We start from the raw sequence: 15,198 nt of genomic DNA, 5'->3' as shown, positions 1-15,198 counted from the left end.
TGTTTATGGGTTCAGCTTGGTGAATATAGATTGATATAGAAGTGCATTTAGTGAATTATATAGTGCTTTACACTTAGTAAAGCACTATATAATTTTTAAATGGTGAATTTCAGTCCATTCACCATTTAAAGAGAAAGTGTCCATAGATCAGTACAGCAGCACCGTGACGTGAATTGAATAATTCTGCTATTTTAATCAAAGTTTTCACACTTTCATCTGGTTTTTCAAAAATGTAAAATTAGAAGAAATTAAATATAGGGACTGTAAAACAAGAGAAAGCTCATTAACACCTGTTAAATATGGCTATGTACAGATTGATGCTCACAATGGTTACAGCTATAGTGTGAAATGAAATACAATTATTGTACTGGTCCAGGGAAGGTTGGTGTAAAATATTAGGGTTAAGCACAAACATGGTTACAAAAATAAATAGAACTTAATTCAATTTCTTCATGTGATTTAAAATAGATATTTGGTTATGTGCATAGATGTGTGTGTTTACTCATAATTATGATGAACTGCTTTATGTTATACCATATAAAACATCTACCTGTCTAATACTTTAAGTTAAAAAGCTCCTGAATCTTTTTCTTAAATCTTACCTAGTTGATTTTCACAGAGAGATGAAACATTCTTTACATCCTTTTCCCAGCTCACTTGGTTGCTATGGTTACAGATGATGGAGCTTTGCTCTACATAGACCTTCAGAGATGAGACCTTCAGGTGTGTATGAGGCAGTAAATGGCAGGATATGTTGTCGCATTGATAACTTCCACTAATTTGAGAATCCACTGTTTTGCACGTCACAGTGAAGTTATAGCAGCCGGGGTCACTGGGGGTCACTGTTAGTTTCACTGGAGACACTGGATCTGAAGGAAAAAAAGATTTGATTGGTTTTAAAACGGGGTGCTAGAAATACATTTAGAAATGATTTCAAAACAGGAAGCAAATAAGAAGAAACTTACCTTGGACAATGACTGTGTATTCAGCTACAGTTTTGTCTTCGCCTCCACTTATTATTTCCTTATAGTTTCCAGTGTCACTGTGTTGCATATTTCTTAATTCCAAAGAGTAGTTTTCTTTAGAAAAAACTGTTCTTTGTACATATTTGATGAAAGGATCCACGCCATGTCTGAATTTTACAAGATTGATAGTGTTGTTAAACTTCCAAATAAACTCTTCATTTTTTCCTAAGTCAGTTGTCTTTGCTTCCAGTAGAAGGTTCGATCCAGACCTCACAAACCGATTTTCAGCACCTGAAAGATAAAGTTTAGTTTTCCTTCAATAATGAAAACAAAATATATTGATCAGTCTCTGGAAAATCCTGACTGAACTTTTAATGTATCAGAGCACAGAGGAGGTTTGTAGCACTAGATGATGTAGAGTGCTACAAGTTCTGTATGTCAATCAGAATCAACACAGAAAGGATTCATCTAATTTCATTATTTAAACATCTTGTATGGATAATATGTTGAAAAACTATCATTATATTTGCATAGCTGTCTTATTATGCCTAATTTTATTTATATTTAATGTTTAATTATATACACATAAGACAGAAAAAGCAGTTACAGTTTCCACTTTATTGAATGCAAGTGTTTTAGTGAAGATTTTTTCCCATTAATAGTAATAAAATCTCATAATTTTTTTAAATAAATAGAATAATACCTCTTCTATCAATGGGAATTAATTTTTTTACTTTCTTGTCAGAGCATAAAAATCTTCTGTTATCACAAATCACAAACTTTCCCATCTTTACTTTCCTTCTCAACAAAAGTTTTTCCAGATCTAAAACCTTTCAGAGATCAAACCACCTGATTTGTCTCAAAAGTCACTTTAGACTGCCATGTGTTGGCAAGTTTACAGTTGAGACACCAAACTATTTCCATTTTCAAATGATGTTCCAAGAGATGGTCTTCATTTGAGATGTTCTTTCATAACCTAATTCTGTTTAAATTTCTCTAGATTTATCCCTGTTGTGTTCCTGAATTGGAGACAACTGTTTGTTTTTTACAAGTTTCGATGCTTCTAATTTAAATTGGCTGAATTAAATTTATATAGAATTGAAAGGAGTTTAATACAAATGCACATCATACTTTTCTATTACTTGTAAAATGTCACTTTTGCCTTTTTTATCCATCATAACATACTAGTTATCATAACATACAAAAGCAGGACATTCTTTTAAAATCTTAAAATATTGATGATGTCTTTTGTGCATAATTGCTTCCAAGCAGCAGCTCTATATTCATATCCAAGGCAGTCACAGGAAGTAAAATACTAGAAGGAACACAAACAGAAAAATGTAAGAAACATATGAACTCTACCCATCACAGCTAATCAGCCAAGTCAAGCTCGTTATTGACTCTGTGCATATCTGATACAAAGAAAGGGATTACCCACAATCCATTGTCCTGTCTGCCTTACTGTTTTTTACCTTTTTACCTAATGTATGTTTGTCTACCACATAAAACATACTGATTATTTTTGTTATAATGTGATGAAATGTGAAGACAATAAGGAGTGTGAGTACTTTAGCACAGTATCAGAGCAATGAGTGGCATGCTGGTGGCATCTTTATCAGGATCCCTGTCACTAAACCAACACAGAGACGACTGTGTGTAGAAATGACCTTTAAATCCATTTAACTGCAGTAAATTAACTGTCAGTGTTAGGAGGGTGTCAAGTTTTGTACTTTAAATATCAGAGCCAAAAAAGATCTGCTTTGCTAAAGAACTTCCTCATCAGGTTTTACAGTTACACTAAATGTTGGAGCCTATTAGGTATTTGACTAATTAATTGTTTGCTACATGATAAATGTTATTATTGATCCAAAATTATGCTAATGATTACAGATGGTGGATGAGTCTTTATATTGTGTCAGGTTTAGGACCTTTTAGTCAGGTCAGCCTCTGCTGTGATGAAGGAGAAAATGCAGCTGCTGTGGTTGGTCTGATTGTTTGCACTGAAGAAATGAGAAGTGAAACAGTTTTTCTAACTCAAGATAATGTTTATATTTGGAATTTGTATGAAGTCCTCTCAGAGAATATTTCTGTTCTGTTAAATTACTTTTTTTTTTTTGAAACGGAAACTTCTCTGCTAGAGCTTTTTATTTTTAATCCTCTGAGAACCTGCTCCTCAAAAACTACTGACACTCTTTTGTTTCAGCTAATTATGATGCAAAAGTAGCCATGACAGAACTAAGTGTACTACTCATGTACTACTTCACACTATTATCAATTCATTTATTTATTATTTAAACAGGGAAGAAACTAATTAAGATCAAAAGTTTGTCCTGGACTAAACACACAGCTGCACAAGAAAAGACAAAAATTCACCATGAAATCTCTGAGGCAGCAAAGATCTCTGTATGAAACCCAACTCACTGATCTCAACCAGATCTATGAGGCTCCCTGTCAAAGCAGCGTCACAAACATCATCCACAACCAACACACTCCTGCTGTCCTGCTTTCAAACACTCCAACAGTCAGAAGAGAATATTGAAAAGCCTTTTTTATCCCAAGCTGTGAAACCAATAAACAAGCACATGTCAACCACCTCTTGCTTTCTTTTCGTCTTCTTGATCTCTCCACTGTGCCTCAGCATTTTAGAGACAGTTAAGCAAATTATACTTTATTTGTACTTGTCCTGCACTTCAGAGAGTACAAACAGATGCTTACTAAAGCATTTCTAAAGCTGCATAAGGACAATAATAACTCTAAATAAACTAAGCCAAACTAGTTTTGTTTAGAACTAAATGTACATAAACATTCATGTTCTAAATGTTTATGTACATTTAGAACATAAGCTCCAAAAGTAGCGCTGAAGGTCCGATACTGCATCAACCTGCAGTCCTAAAGAAAACTATTAGACGTCAATACAAGCCCGCCAAAAATAACCAAACAGAAATTAAACATCTATGAACACCATTTAAAGGTTTTCTAAGAACTTGAGCCACCTAGAAAGTACTCGTTAGTGCTGAGTTTTGCCATTTTCATAAATAGACTCTGATCAGTCAAAATAACAATTTCATAAAGCATAAATAATTTACTGCCGTATCAGATAACCTGGAGCGCAATGGTTGATATTTATTTTTTACATCTACTATGAATTTAAACTGAAACAATCTAAGGATGTTTCATTCACAACAATGTTTTATCAGTATTAACTTCACATTTATTCATCTGTTGCAGATGTACATGTATGACTGATGGAAGCAGCGATCTAAAATCTAAAGGTCTGATAAAAAATAACTAATATTTAAATATTATCTTGGTTTAACTTTTTTTCTTGTGTTTGTAAAATGTTCACGTTTTACTAACTGTAAGCTAACAGTTGTTAACTGAACTCTACAGAATATCTTGTATTACATTTTTCACAATAAACATACATCTTGACAGCTGAATTTTGCTTCAGTTGTTTTTCTTCTAATATACTTTCTACAGCTCCACATTTTTGTCAATTGAAATGTTAGCTTGCCACAGCAACTGTTAAGCACTTTTTGTAATAAATAACAAATTTTACCTTCAACCGAATCCAGCAAGGAGATGAGAAAAAGTAGAACTACCACTGCCATGGTTTGTGTCAACTGTAGCATCCAGAAATACGTCTATCACTGAGCCACAGTTTTCTCAATTCTAGGGGGAGGCGTTAAATAAAAGTTTACACAGTTCCATTTCACACATCCAGTAAATGTTGTCTCATACCCCTTACTGTGCATAACACGCACACACAGACTTTAATTGTGAAGCAGATAATTGAAAACAAGTAGTTTTCAATTCCTTGTAGAGGAATTTTTTTACCTTAAACTCTTGGGTTTCCTGGACTTTTTCCCTTTAGAGCAGAATTCTTGGTCCAGATCCAGGAGCAGCAAAACAGCTCCAAAACAAATCTTCACTCCGGTTATTTCTGCAACCAGCCAGGAACAGGATTTTAAATCTTAAGACATAATTTCCAACAACAAGAATAAGAAGATCAGATATCCAATTTAACTTATTCATTTATTTTTGCTCAGCCAACAACAGTATCACTGAGTTCATCCACCGATATTGTTTTGAAAAGAGCGTTGGGACACTTCAGACAGATTTTAATTATGAAGCTAGCGTCATTGCAACGCCACACTGCAAAGGATGTTAATGTTTCTAATCTGTTCTTGAACATCTTTTGATCAGGCCATGACTTGTTGCTGTTTGAGATGTTTTACTGCACTACATGTTGCAGGTTTTACTTAAGAGATGTTTTGAATCTGTAAGTTTGGCGGTGATCAGCTCTGGGTGTCGACTGTGCAACTGACAAAGGTGGGTGGAGTACCCACAAAGGAGCCAACAAGTATTTCCTAAAGCAGGCTGAAAACTGAAACTGAAAAATAAACAAAGAAAAAAAACATACATGAACAGTTTGCACGTCTCAAGTACAGACATTGCTATATGAAAGACAGAATTTAAGACGTAGTGCCAAGAAGGCTGGACACGTTTAACAAGGTTAAAGATGAAACAGAAACTTAAATAGCAGACAAACTTATGTCAAACAACATTTGAGCAAAATAACACAACTTACGGACAAAGATACTTGAGGCTTGAAGCAAACTGTCGCTCTACCAAGCTGCAGGCCCAAAACGTTAGACAGACTGAAAATTAACGGAAACAAAACCTAAATGAATTCCTGCCACAAGGGGGTAGTAAAATAACAGAAAACAGGATACTAAGAAATCTTCTTAGTACTACAATACATGTACTGTGTCCCGAGTAATAACATCTGATCTAATATTTAAAATGATCAGACAAACAAAAATATAAAGTGATGTGCAAATTCTGGAATTTTCTAAATTAAAGACTTCAAAATTACAAAATAAAAATTTGGGCAGATCAGTTGTTTTAAATTGAATCCCATTTTTCCAAAGGGCTGTGGTTGTTCATGTTCATAATTGGCTGTTTTGGCTTCTCTCTTCCAGTTTTAATCTGTGAAGCAGATGTAATATCTACTTGTAAGATTATTTTTAAAACTTTACACTTTGATAAAACTTTTATTTAGCCTAACTGAGGTTTTTCTGAGTTATCTCTGTAGTTATGCTGCTAAAGACTTAGCATCCTGGATTACATGCTGACCACATTTTCTCACTCTGTTACATTTTCCTACCACTCCAATTCAATCTGGAGAGACTCAGACAGAGAAAGACAGCGATTAAAAAGGTTTATTGACATACATGAATTAAAGTTCTTTGGCGCTCGGGCCCCTGCTGAGGACATCGAGCTGTGAATTGCAATAAGCTCGAGTGAGCATTTCTGATGTAGGTTAGGAATGTCAAACCCCACACTGGTGGTGCGGTCAGTGAAGGATGAGAGCCTGGAGAGCTGGGAGAGTGGAGGTGGAGAAGGGGAAGATGCCATGGATGGAGGTCCTTATCAACTGGGGCTTGGTCCAGCGTTGATAGGTCGACGATGATGAGCAGGACGCGCTGATTGGATGGTACAGGTGGGGCTAGAGAGTCTTCCAGTTTGAATTTACGCCTAGGCTTCATGTTAAACACACTTAATAAATGAAGTTATAAAAATTTTGTAAATTGAGTTAGAAAATTGTAAAAAACATTGAGTTGGCCAGACGTAGGACACAAAACTGGCATTGAAATCTATTGTTTCAAGTAAAGTCAAAGTAAAAAGTTCCTTTAAGTTCATTTAAGTTAGTTAGATTTGTAACTTTTAAGTTAATTGAACACAAAAAAAGTAAGTAAATGAGTAAGTAATGAATTAAGTGAGGTTAATGTAAGTAAGTCCACAAAATTAACTACAGTCAAAAACACTTTTTAGAGTGTAAGGTCGTTGAACTACAAGGTCAGACAATTACAATTTTACTGTGTGAGCAAATTTTATGGGAGGCACAAAATCTGTTATGAAATATTTGCTGCAAAGTTTATTTTTACATAAAAATTGCACTTTCATAAGAATCTTACATTGGACAACATAACACTTTCCAAACAAAAACAAACTTCCATCATGGCAGCTCTAAAGGCCAAAATGGATTAACATGCAAAAGTATATAAATTGAAAAGAACAACAATGCTATAATCATCTATTGTAAAGATATATGTGTTTAAATACAAATGTATAAATGTACTTATACATTTATACTTAGAAATGCTTAAGTTTTATCAATGTAATTATACTCATAAATGTTCAGTGTAGCTTCCAAAAGTCCAACATACAGTTCATGTCAACCTGCAATTATGTTATATTTCAAATTCAACTATTGTCAAAGCATATTACAGTATTGAAAAGGCATCATATTTGTGTTTTTGAGACAGTGAATGGGATTCTTCCATTTGTTAGAGGGTGTTTCCAGTCTCTCCATCGTTAGAAACCACACCGAGTCTGAATGTTGCAGATCTGTCTGAAGAATCTGCTACAGGGCTCTCATTGGCCGACTGACCTGGTGTGACATCACTAAAAGAGATTTAAATGTATCAGTATTCATATAAACTCCACATTGTGAAAATCTTAATTGCAAGAATTCAAACAACATAAACCAAAAAAACAAGTTTACTTCGAAACTTTAGAATTAGAGAAAGAAGCAGAAAGTTGATGAGCAGACAGGATGGAGAGCTGCTGATGTTACAGGAAGATCAGGTGGATCAGACTGAAAAAACTAACAAGTCTTTCTACAGAATTTCTAAGCAAAGAATTAAGGGGTTTTGGTTATTCTGCAGAGTTAATTCTAAACTTTATTTGGATAACAAAATATTTCCTGAGTAGTTTAAACCTCCAAATTGTCCCGTTAATCTTTAGAGAAAGAACTTGCTGCTCACCTCTTGAAACTCATGTGACGTTTGCTCTGGTTTCCTTTTTCTTTTACCTTGAAAACAAAATCAAAATATTTGTCTTGGATTGGAAAAGCCATTCACTTGTCCTAATAGTGCAAAATTTCCCTTCTTGTGCTGAATGGCTTTGAAACAAAAATGTCAATACTCAGGACAGGGAACCATAGCAGCTATTAGAAACTGCATTGTCTCTAGATGGCTTGTTTTTGTAAATGCTTAAACTATGAATTACTTTTAAACAAATAAAAAAAATGCTTTTAATCCCAAGAATCAAAAAACTCTTCAGAGATTTTAAACTGCCTACTTTGATATTGCCTCGTGTATGTTTTTAAATTCATTAAACATGAAAATATGAATGTATAAACATTTCTTTAATACATATTTTTATTTCTGTTCTTCACTTTTTCTTTTTCATTGTTTTTTTAAAATCACCAATGTCCCTTAAAACATCTATGTATAGTGCTTCAGATATTTTAAAGCCAAATAAAAAATAACTTTCTTTAGTCCAAAGAAAACGAACTGAAACTACTTTATAAAAAGACATAAAAATCTTTAGTTTTCTAGGATTCATAAATAATCCATAAACAGAAGAAACAAGAGGTACAAATCATTACATTATTTCAGGAAAGGTTGTATTTTTTTCCTCTTTTGAACTCAGGGATATCTTTTATATATACATATATATAAATATAGATAAGTACTAATACTTACATTTTCTTACAACAGCAGTTAAAGTGCAAATTACAACCAGAATTGCAGCCAAGGTTATTCTTACAACGTTGATTACAATGGTTCTATTGTAAACTGTAAAAAGAGAATAAAAACGTGAAATTTTCACATATAGTTAAATTTGACATTGTGACTGAATTTTGACTGGAAAAATAATAGATAAAAGAAATATGAGTAAATAAATACTTTCTAAACCTTCTAATGCTTGTGTTACGGTCACTGACCTCTAGGGGCTCTCTTCATGGGAGAGCTCTTTCTTTGTGTTTCAGCTTTACCTGGCTGCCACAGGTGCAATGTGTTGGAGCTCGTCAGCCGCCCCACAAAGAGTTACAACCAGAGATGTCAGATCCCTTCCTTTTTCTCTGGGCCTTGATCTGACGTGATCTTGTCTGTGAGCTGACTGTGGGGACTTTGGATGATTTTCTTGTGAGCATTTTGTGAAGTATCATGTGTCTAAAGTTTTGTTTCTATTCACAGTGGAAGCTGGTAGGGATTCTCTGCCATTTTATTTGTTAAATGTTTTCTCCTGTTTTGTGGTTAGCCAGGGAGTTCAGGTTTTGTACTTTTTCTTTAGTTCTCTAGAAAGTGTTTTTATTTTATAATTAAAGGGGGGGTGTTTTGTTTGTTGTTTTGGCCTTGGAGACCCTGAAGCTCAAAGCTTCCCGTGTTTGTTGTCTCATGTGATTGAGATTTTACTTTAGCTGTAAATTAAACTATATTTTGCTCCTGACCCCAACTGTTTAGGTTACTTGTTTTTGTGTTGCACCCAGCGCCAGAATTTACCCTTAGTGGCCTTAGGGGGAGGAGCGGTTGTAACAGCTTGGAAATTTATACAAAATGATTTTAAAAAAATGTAAGAAAAAAATTGCCAGATTTTTTTTTTCTCACCCCAGCTGAAATATTAAGGTTGATATATTTTTTATTCTTTTGTTATATGCAACATAAAATGTCCAATTACTATGTTTATTACAAGCAAAATAATGCTTCAAAGAAATTATAAATAACTTACATTGGTTTTTGAGGTTCATGTGTTTTGTTCATATTTTCAGTTAGTAATTATACAGTAATATTTTGGTTTTACAATGTAAAACATTAACTTCTCAATATTTGAAGTTTAAATGTACCAGAATGTTTTTCTTAAATCTTGCATGTTTTTTTTCTGACAGCTTATAAAGCTTGTCCACACTGGGGTGCTATTTATCATTTTCTCCATCCAATAGCACTTTGATATTTGAATGTTCATACTGAAAGGCAGCATAAATATATAGCAAATTAAACTAGCTTTATATTTCTACACACTTTAACTTACTTAGTTTGGTGCATTTTATATATATTGCATGTGCTACATGTAATATATATATATATAACATATAGAATGCCTATGTCTGTCATGAGCAATATGATTTACACAATGTACTTAAGTGTTTATAATAAAGTAATTATTCTTGGGTAGCTTTTGGGGAGAACAGTTGTCTTGAGTAAAGCTGTAGGTTTGATTCCAGCTGCCCCCTACACATGTGAATTTGCCCCTGAGCAAGGCGCTGTAGCTTAATTTGACAGCTGATCTGTTTATAAATGTTTATGGGTTCAGCTTGGTGAATATAAATTGATATAGAAGTGCATTTAGTAAATGGTCAGAAGGCCCAGTAAAGCACTATATAATTTTTAAATGGTGAATTTCAGTCCATTCACCATTTAAAGAGAAAGTGTCCATAGATCAGTACAGCAGCACCGTGACGTGAATTGAATAACTCAGCTATTTTAATAAAAGTTTTCACACTTTCATCTGGTGTATCAAAAATGTAAAATTAGAAGAAATTAAAAATAGTGACTGTAAAACAAGAGAAAGCTCATTAACACCTGTTAAATATGTCTATGTACAGATTGGTGCTCACAATGGTTACAGCTATAGTGTGAAATGAAATACAATTATTGTACTGGTCCAGGTTAAGGTTGGGGTAAAATATTAGGGTTAAGAACAAATATGGTTACAAAAATAAATAGAACTTAATTCAATTTCTTCATGTGTTTTAAAATAGATATTTGGTTATGTGCATAGATGTGTGTTTACTCATAATTATGATGAACTGCTTTATGTTATACCATATAAAACATCTACCTGTCTAATACTTTAAGTTAAAAAGCTCCTGAATCTTTTCCTTAAATCTTACCTGGTAGATTTTCACAGAAAGATGAAACATTCTTTACATCCTTTTCCCAGCTCACTTGGTTGCTATGGTTACAGATGATGGAGCTTTCCTTTACATACACATTCAGAGATGAGACCTTCAGGTGTGTTTGGTCCACTAAACGGCAGGTTTTATTTTCACATTGAAAAGATCCACTAATTTGAGAATCCTTTATTCTACATGTTGCAGTGAAGTTACAGTAGCTGGGGTCACTGGGGGTCACTATTAAATTCACTGGAGACACTGGATCTGAAGGAAAAAAGATTTGATTGATTTTAAAGCGGGGTCCTAGAAAAACATTTAGAAATGATTTTAAAAAACTAAGCAAATAAGAAGAAACTTACCTTGGACAATGACTGTGTATTCAGCTACAATTTTGTCTTCTAATCCACTTATTATTTCCTTATAGTTTCCAGTGTCACTGTGTTGCATATTTCTCAATAGCAAAGAGTAATTTTGTGTAGAAAAAACTGTTCTTTGTACATATTTGATGAAAGGATCCACGCCATGTCTGAATTTTACAAGATTGATAGTGTTGTTAAACTTCCAAATAAACTCTTCATTTTCTCCTAAGTCAGTTGTCTTTGCTTCCAGTAGAAGGTTCGATCCAGACTTCACAAACCGATTTTCAACACCTGAAAGATAAAGTTTAGTTTTCCTTCAATAATGAAAACAAAATATATTGATCAGTCTCTGGAAAATCCTGACTGAACTTTTAACGCATCAGAGCACAGAGGAGGTTTGTAGCACTAGATGATGTAGAGTGCTACAAGTTCTGTATGTCAATCAGAATCAACACAGAAAGGATTCATCTAATTTCATTATTTAAACATCTTGTATGGATAATATGGTGAAAAACTATCATTATATTTGCATAGCTGTCTTATTATGCCTAATTTTATTTATATTCAATGTTTAATTATATACACATAAGACAGAAAGCAGTTATAGTTTCCACTTTATTGAATGCAAGTTGTTTAGTGAAGATTTTTTTTCCCATTAATAGTAATAAAATCTCATAATTTGTTTTAAAATACATAGAACAATACTTCTTCTATCAGTGGGAATTAAATTTTTTACTTTCTTGTCAGAGCATGAAAATCTTCTGTTATCACAAATCACAAACTTTCCCATCTTTACTTTCCTTCCCAACAGAATTTTTTCCAGATCTAAAACCTTTCAGAGATCAAACCACCTGATTTGTCTCAAAAGTCACTTTAGACTGCCATGTGTTGGCAGGTATACAGTTGAGACACCAAACTATTTCCATTTTCAAATGATGTTCCAAGAGATGGTCTTCATTTGAGATGTTCTTTTATAACCTAATTCTGTTTAAATTTCTCCACAACTTTATCCTTGTTGTGTTCCTTTGTCTTCATTATGTTGTTCACTCTTGTTTTCTAAAAAACTTCTAAATAGTTAATAGAAAAGCTGCATTTATAATGAGATTGAATTGGAGACAACTGTTTGTTTTTTACAAGTTTCGATGCCTCTGATTTAAATCGGCTGAATTAAATTTATATAAAATTTAAAGGTTTTGAATACAAATGCACATCAAACTTTTCTACTACTTGTAAAATATAACTTTAGGCTTTTTTATCTACCCTAATGTATGTTTATCTACCACATAAAAAAAATTGATTCTTTTTTTTATAATGTGATGAAATGTGAAGACAATAAGGAGTGTGAGTACTTTAGCACAGTATCAGAGCAATGAGTGACATGTTGGTGGCATCTTTATCAGGATCCCTGTCAATAAACCAACACAGAGACGACTGTGTGTAGAAATGACCTTTAAATCCATTTAACTGCAGTAACTTAACTGTCAGTGTTAGGAGGGTGTCAAGTTTTGCACTTTAAATATCAGAGCCAAAAAAGATCTGCTTTGCTAAATAACTTTCTCATCAGCTTTAACAGTTACACTAAATGTTGGAGCCTATTAAGTATTTGACTAATTAATTGTTTGCTACAAGATAAATGTTATTATTGATCCAAAATTATGCTAATGATTACAGATGGAGGATGAGTCTTTATATTGTGTCAGGTATAGGACCTTTTAGTCAGGTCAGCCTCTGCTGTGATGAAGGAGAAAATGCAGCTGCTGTGGTTGGTCTGATTGTTTGCACTGAAGAAATGAGAAGTGAAACAGTTTTTCTAACTCAAGATAATGTTTATATTTGGAATTTGTATGAAGTCATCTCAGAGAATATTTCTGTTCTGTTAAATTACGTTTTATTTTAAACGGAAACGTCTCTGCTAGAGCTTTTTATTTTTAATCCTCTGAGAACCTGCTCCTCAAAAACTACTGACACTCTTTTGTTTCAGCTAATTATGATGCAAAAGTAGCCATGACAGAACTAAGTGTACTACTCATGTACTACTTCACACTATTATCAATTCATTTATTTATTATTTAAACAGGGAAGAAACTAATTAAGATCAAAAGTTTGTCCTGGACTAAACACACAGCTGCACAAAAAAGACAAAAATTCACCATGAAATCTCTGAGGCAGCAAAGATCTCTGTATGAAACCCAACTCACTGATCTCAACCAGATCTATGAGGCTCCCTGTCAAAGCAGCATCACAAACATCATCCACAACCAACACACTCCTGCTGTCCTGCTTTCAAACACTCCAACAGTCAGAAGAGAATATTGAAAAGCCTTTTTTATCCCAAGCTGTGAAACCAATAAACAAGCACATGTCAACCACCTCTTGCTTTCTTTTCGTCTTCTTGATCTCCCCACTGTTCCTCAGCATTTTAGAGACAGTTAAGCAAATTATACTTTATTTGTACTTCTCCTGCACTTCAGAGTACAAACGGATGCTTACTAAAGCATTTCTAAAGCTGCATAAGGACAATAATAAATCTAAATAAACTAAGCCAACACATTTAGAACATAAACTCCAAAAGTAGCGCTCAGTGTCTTTGCATTGCGACATGATACTGTATCAACTTGCAGTCCTAAAGAAAACTATTAGACGTCAATACAAGCCCGCCAAAAATAACTAAACAGAAATTACATTATATTTTTCACAATAAACATATATCTTGACAGCTGAACTTTGCTTCAGTAGTTTTTCTTCCTCCCCTCCAGGGGATCTTTTGTGGGTTCTAGTGTCCCTTTTATGAAAGTAGGCTGACAGGAAAGGGGGAAAGACATGCTGCAAATATTGTCGGGTCCAGGAGCTGGACCCACGACGGCCGCGTTGAGGACTCAAGGCCTCTAAATGTGGGTCGCGCTATCCTCTACGCCACAACATCACACCCCAGTTGTTTTTCTTATAATGTACTTTCTACAGCTCCACATTTTTGTCAGTTGAAATGTTAGCTTGTCACAGCAACTGTGAAGCACTTTTTGTAATGAATAACTAATTTTACCTTCAACAGAGTCCAGCAAGGAGATGAGAAAAAGTAGAACTACCGCTGCCATGGCTTTGTGTCATCTGTAGCATCCGGAAGTACAACATTTATCACTGAGCCACAGTTTCCTCAATTCTAGAGGGAGGCGTTAAATAAAATTTCACACTGTTCCATTTCACACATCCAGTAAATGTCGTCTCATACCCCTCACTGTGCACAACACGCACACACAGACTTTAATTGTGGAGCAGATCATTGAAAACAAGAAGTTTTCAATTCCTGGACTTTTTCCCTTTAGAGCAGAATTCTTGGTCTAAATCGTCCAGATCCAGGAGCAGCAAAACAGCTCCAAAACAAATCTTCACTCCGGTTATTTCTGCAACCAGCCAGGAACAGGATTTTAAATCTTAAGACATAATTTCCAACAATAAGAATAAGAAGATCAGATATCCAATTTAACTTTTTTTTTATTTTTTTATTTATTTTTGCTCAGCCAACAACAGTATCACTGAGTTCATCCACCGATATTGTTTTGAAAAGAGCATTGGGACACAGGAAAGGTTGTATTTTTTTCCTCTATTAAACTCAGGGAAGTCTTTTATATGTACGTATATATAAATATATATAAATACTAATACTTACATTTTCTTACAACAGCAGTTAAAGTGCAAATTACAACCAGAATTGCAGCCAAGGTTATTCTTACAACGTTGATTACAATGGTTCTATTGTAATCTGTAAAAAGAGAATAAAAACGTGAAATTTTCACATATAGTTAAATTTGACATTGTGACTGAATTTTGACTGGAAAAATAATAGATAAAAGAAATATGAGTAAATAAATACTATGCATTAAATGTCCTTCTACTGCTTGGAAATTTATACAAAATGATAATAAAAAAACTAAAGAAAAAAATTGCCAGGTATTTTTTTTCTTACCCCAGCTAAAATATTAAGGTTGATGTTTTGTTTGTTTTTGTTGGGGTTTTTTTTGTTATATGCAACTTAAAATGTCCAATTACAATGTTTATCACAAGCAAAATAATGCTTTAAAGAAATTATAAACAGCTTGCATTGGTTATTGAGGTTTATGTGTTTTGTTTA

At 33.7% G+C, this 15,198-nt stretch overlaps 2 protein-coding genes across 2 annotated transcripts in view; both read right to left on the bottom strand.

Moving 5' to 3' along the window:
* The window catches only part of LOC111608939 (SLAM family member 6-like), a 29,120-nt gene extending 23,481 nt beyond the window's left edge, over positions 1-5,639 (bottom strand). The window contains exons 1-5 of the mRNA XM_023335557.1: positions 5,557-5,639; positions 4,803-4,908; positions 4,525-4,637; positions 966-1,256; positions 603-869 (exon numbers count right to left, since the gene is read on the bottom strand). Coding sequence (XP_023191325.1) covers positions 603-869; positions 966-1,256; positions 4,525-4,597 — 631 coding nt within the window. The 5' untranslated portion in view covers positions 4,598-4,637; positions 4,803-4,908; positions 5,557-5,639. The remainder of the gene's footprint in view (positions 1-602; positions 870-965; positions 1,257-4,524; positions 4,638-4,802; positions 4,909-5,556) is intronic.
* Positions 5,640-6,879: 1,240 nt separating this feature from the next.
* On the bottom strand, positions 6,880-14,188 carry LOC111608944 (SLAM family member 6-like). Its single transcript, XM_023335570.1, has 6 exons — positions 14,113-14,188; positions 11,073-11,363; positions 10,711-10,977; positions 8,522-8,614; positions 7,799-7,845; positions 6,880-7,436 (listed from the first exon to the last, which is right to left on the bottom strand). The coding sequence occupies exons 1-6, from the start codon at positions 14,162-14,164 to the stop codon at positions 7,434-7,436; spliced, it is 753 nt and encodes a 250-aa protein (XP_023191338.1). The 5' UTR covers positions 14,165-14,188; the 3' UTR covers positions 6,880-7,433.
* Between the last annotated feature and the right edge of the window lie 1,010 nt (positions 14,189-15,198).

This window comes from Xiphophorus maculatus, chromosome 6 (genome assembly GCF_002775205.1).
Source record: "Xiphophorus maculatus strain JP 163 A chromosome 6, X_maculatus-5.0-male, whole genome shotgun sequence".
Lineage (NCBI taxonomy): Eukaryota > Metazoa > Chordata > Actinopteri > Cyprinodontiformes > Poeciliidae > Xiphophorus > Xiphophorus maculatus.
The sequence above is the reverse complement of the archived record's forward strand: the minus strand, read 5'-3'. Positions and strand labels throughout refer to the sequence as shown.

Excerpts from the sequence above, each read along its gene's own strand:
- LOC111608944 (XM_023335570.1), bottom strand. The coding sequence starts at position 14,164 with ATGGCAGCGGTAGTTCTACTTTTTCTCATCTCCTTGCTGGACTCTGTT. Across the intron at positions 11,364-14,112 it reads CTTGCTGGACTCTGTTGAAG|GTGTTGAAAATCGGTTTGTG; the intron begins GTAAAATTAGTT and ends TTTATCTTTCAG. Across the intron at positions 7,846-8,521 it reads AACTGCTGTTGTAAGAAAAT|GTAAAAGAAAAAGGAAACCA; the intron begins GTAAGTATTAGT and ends TTTGTTTTCAAG.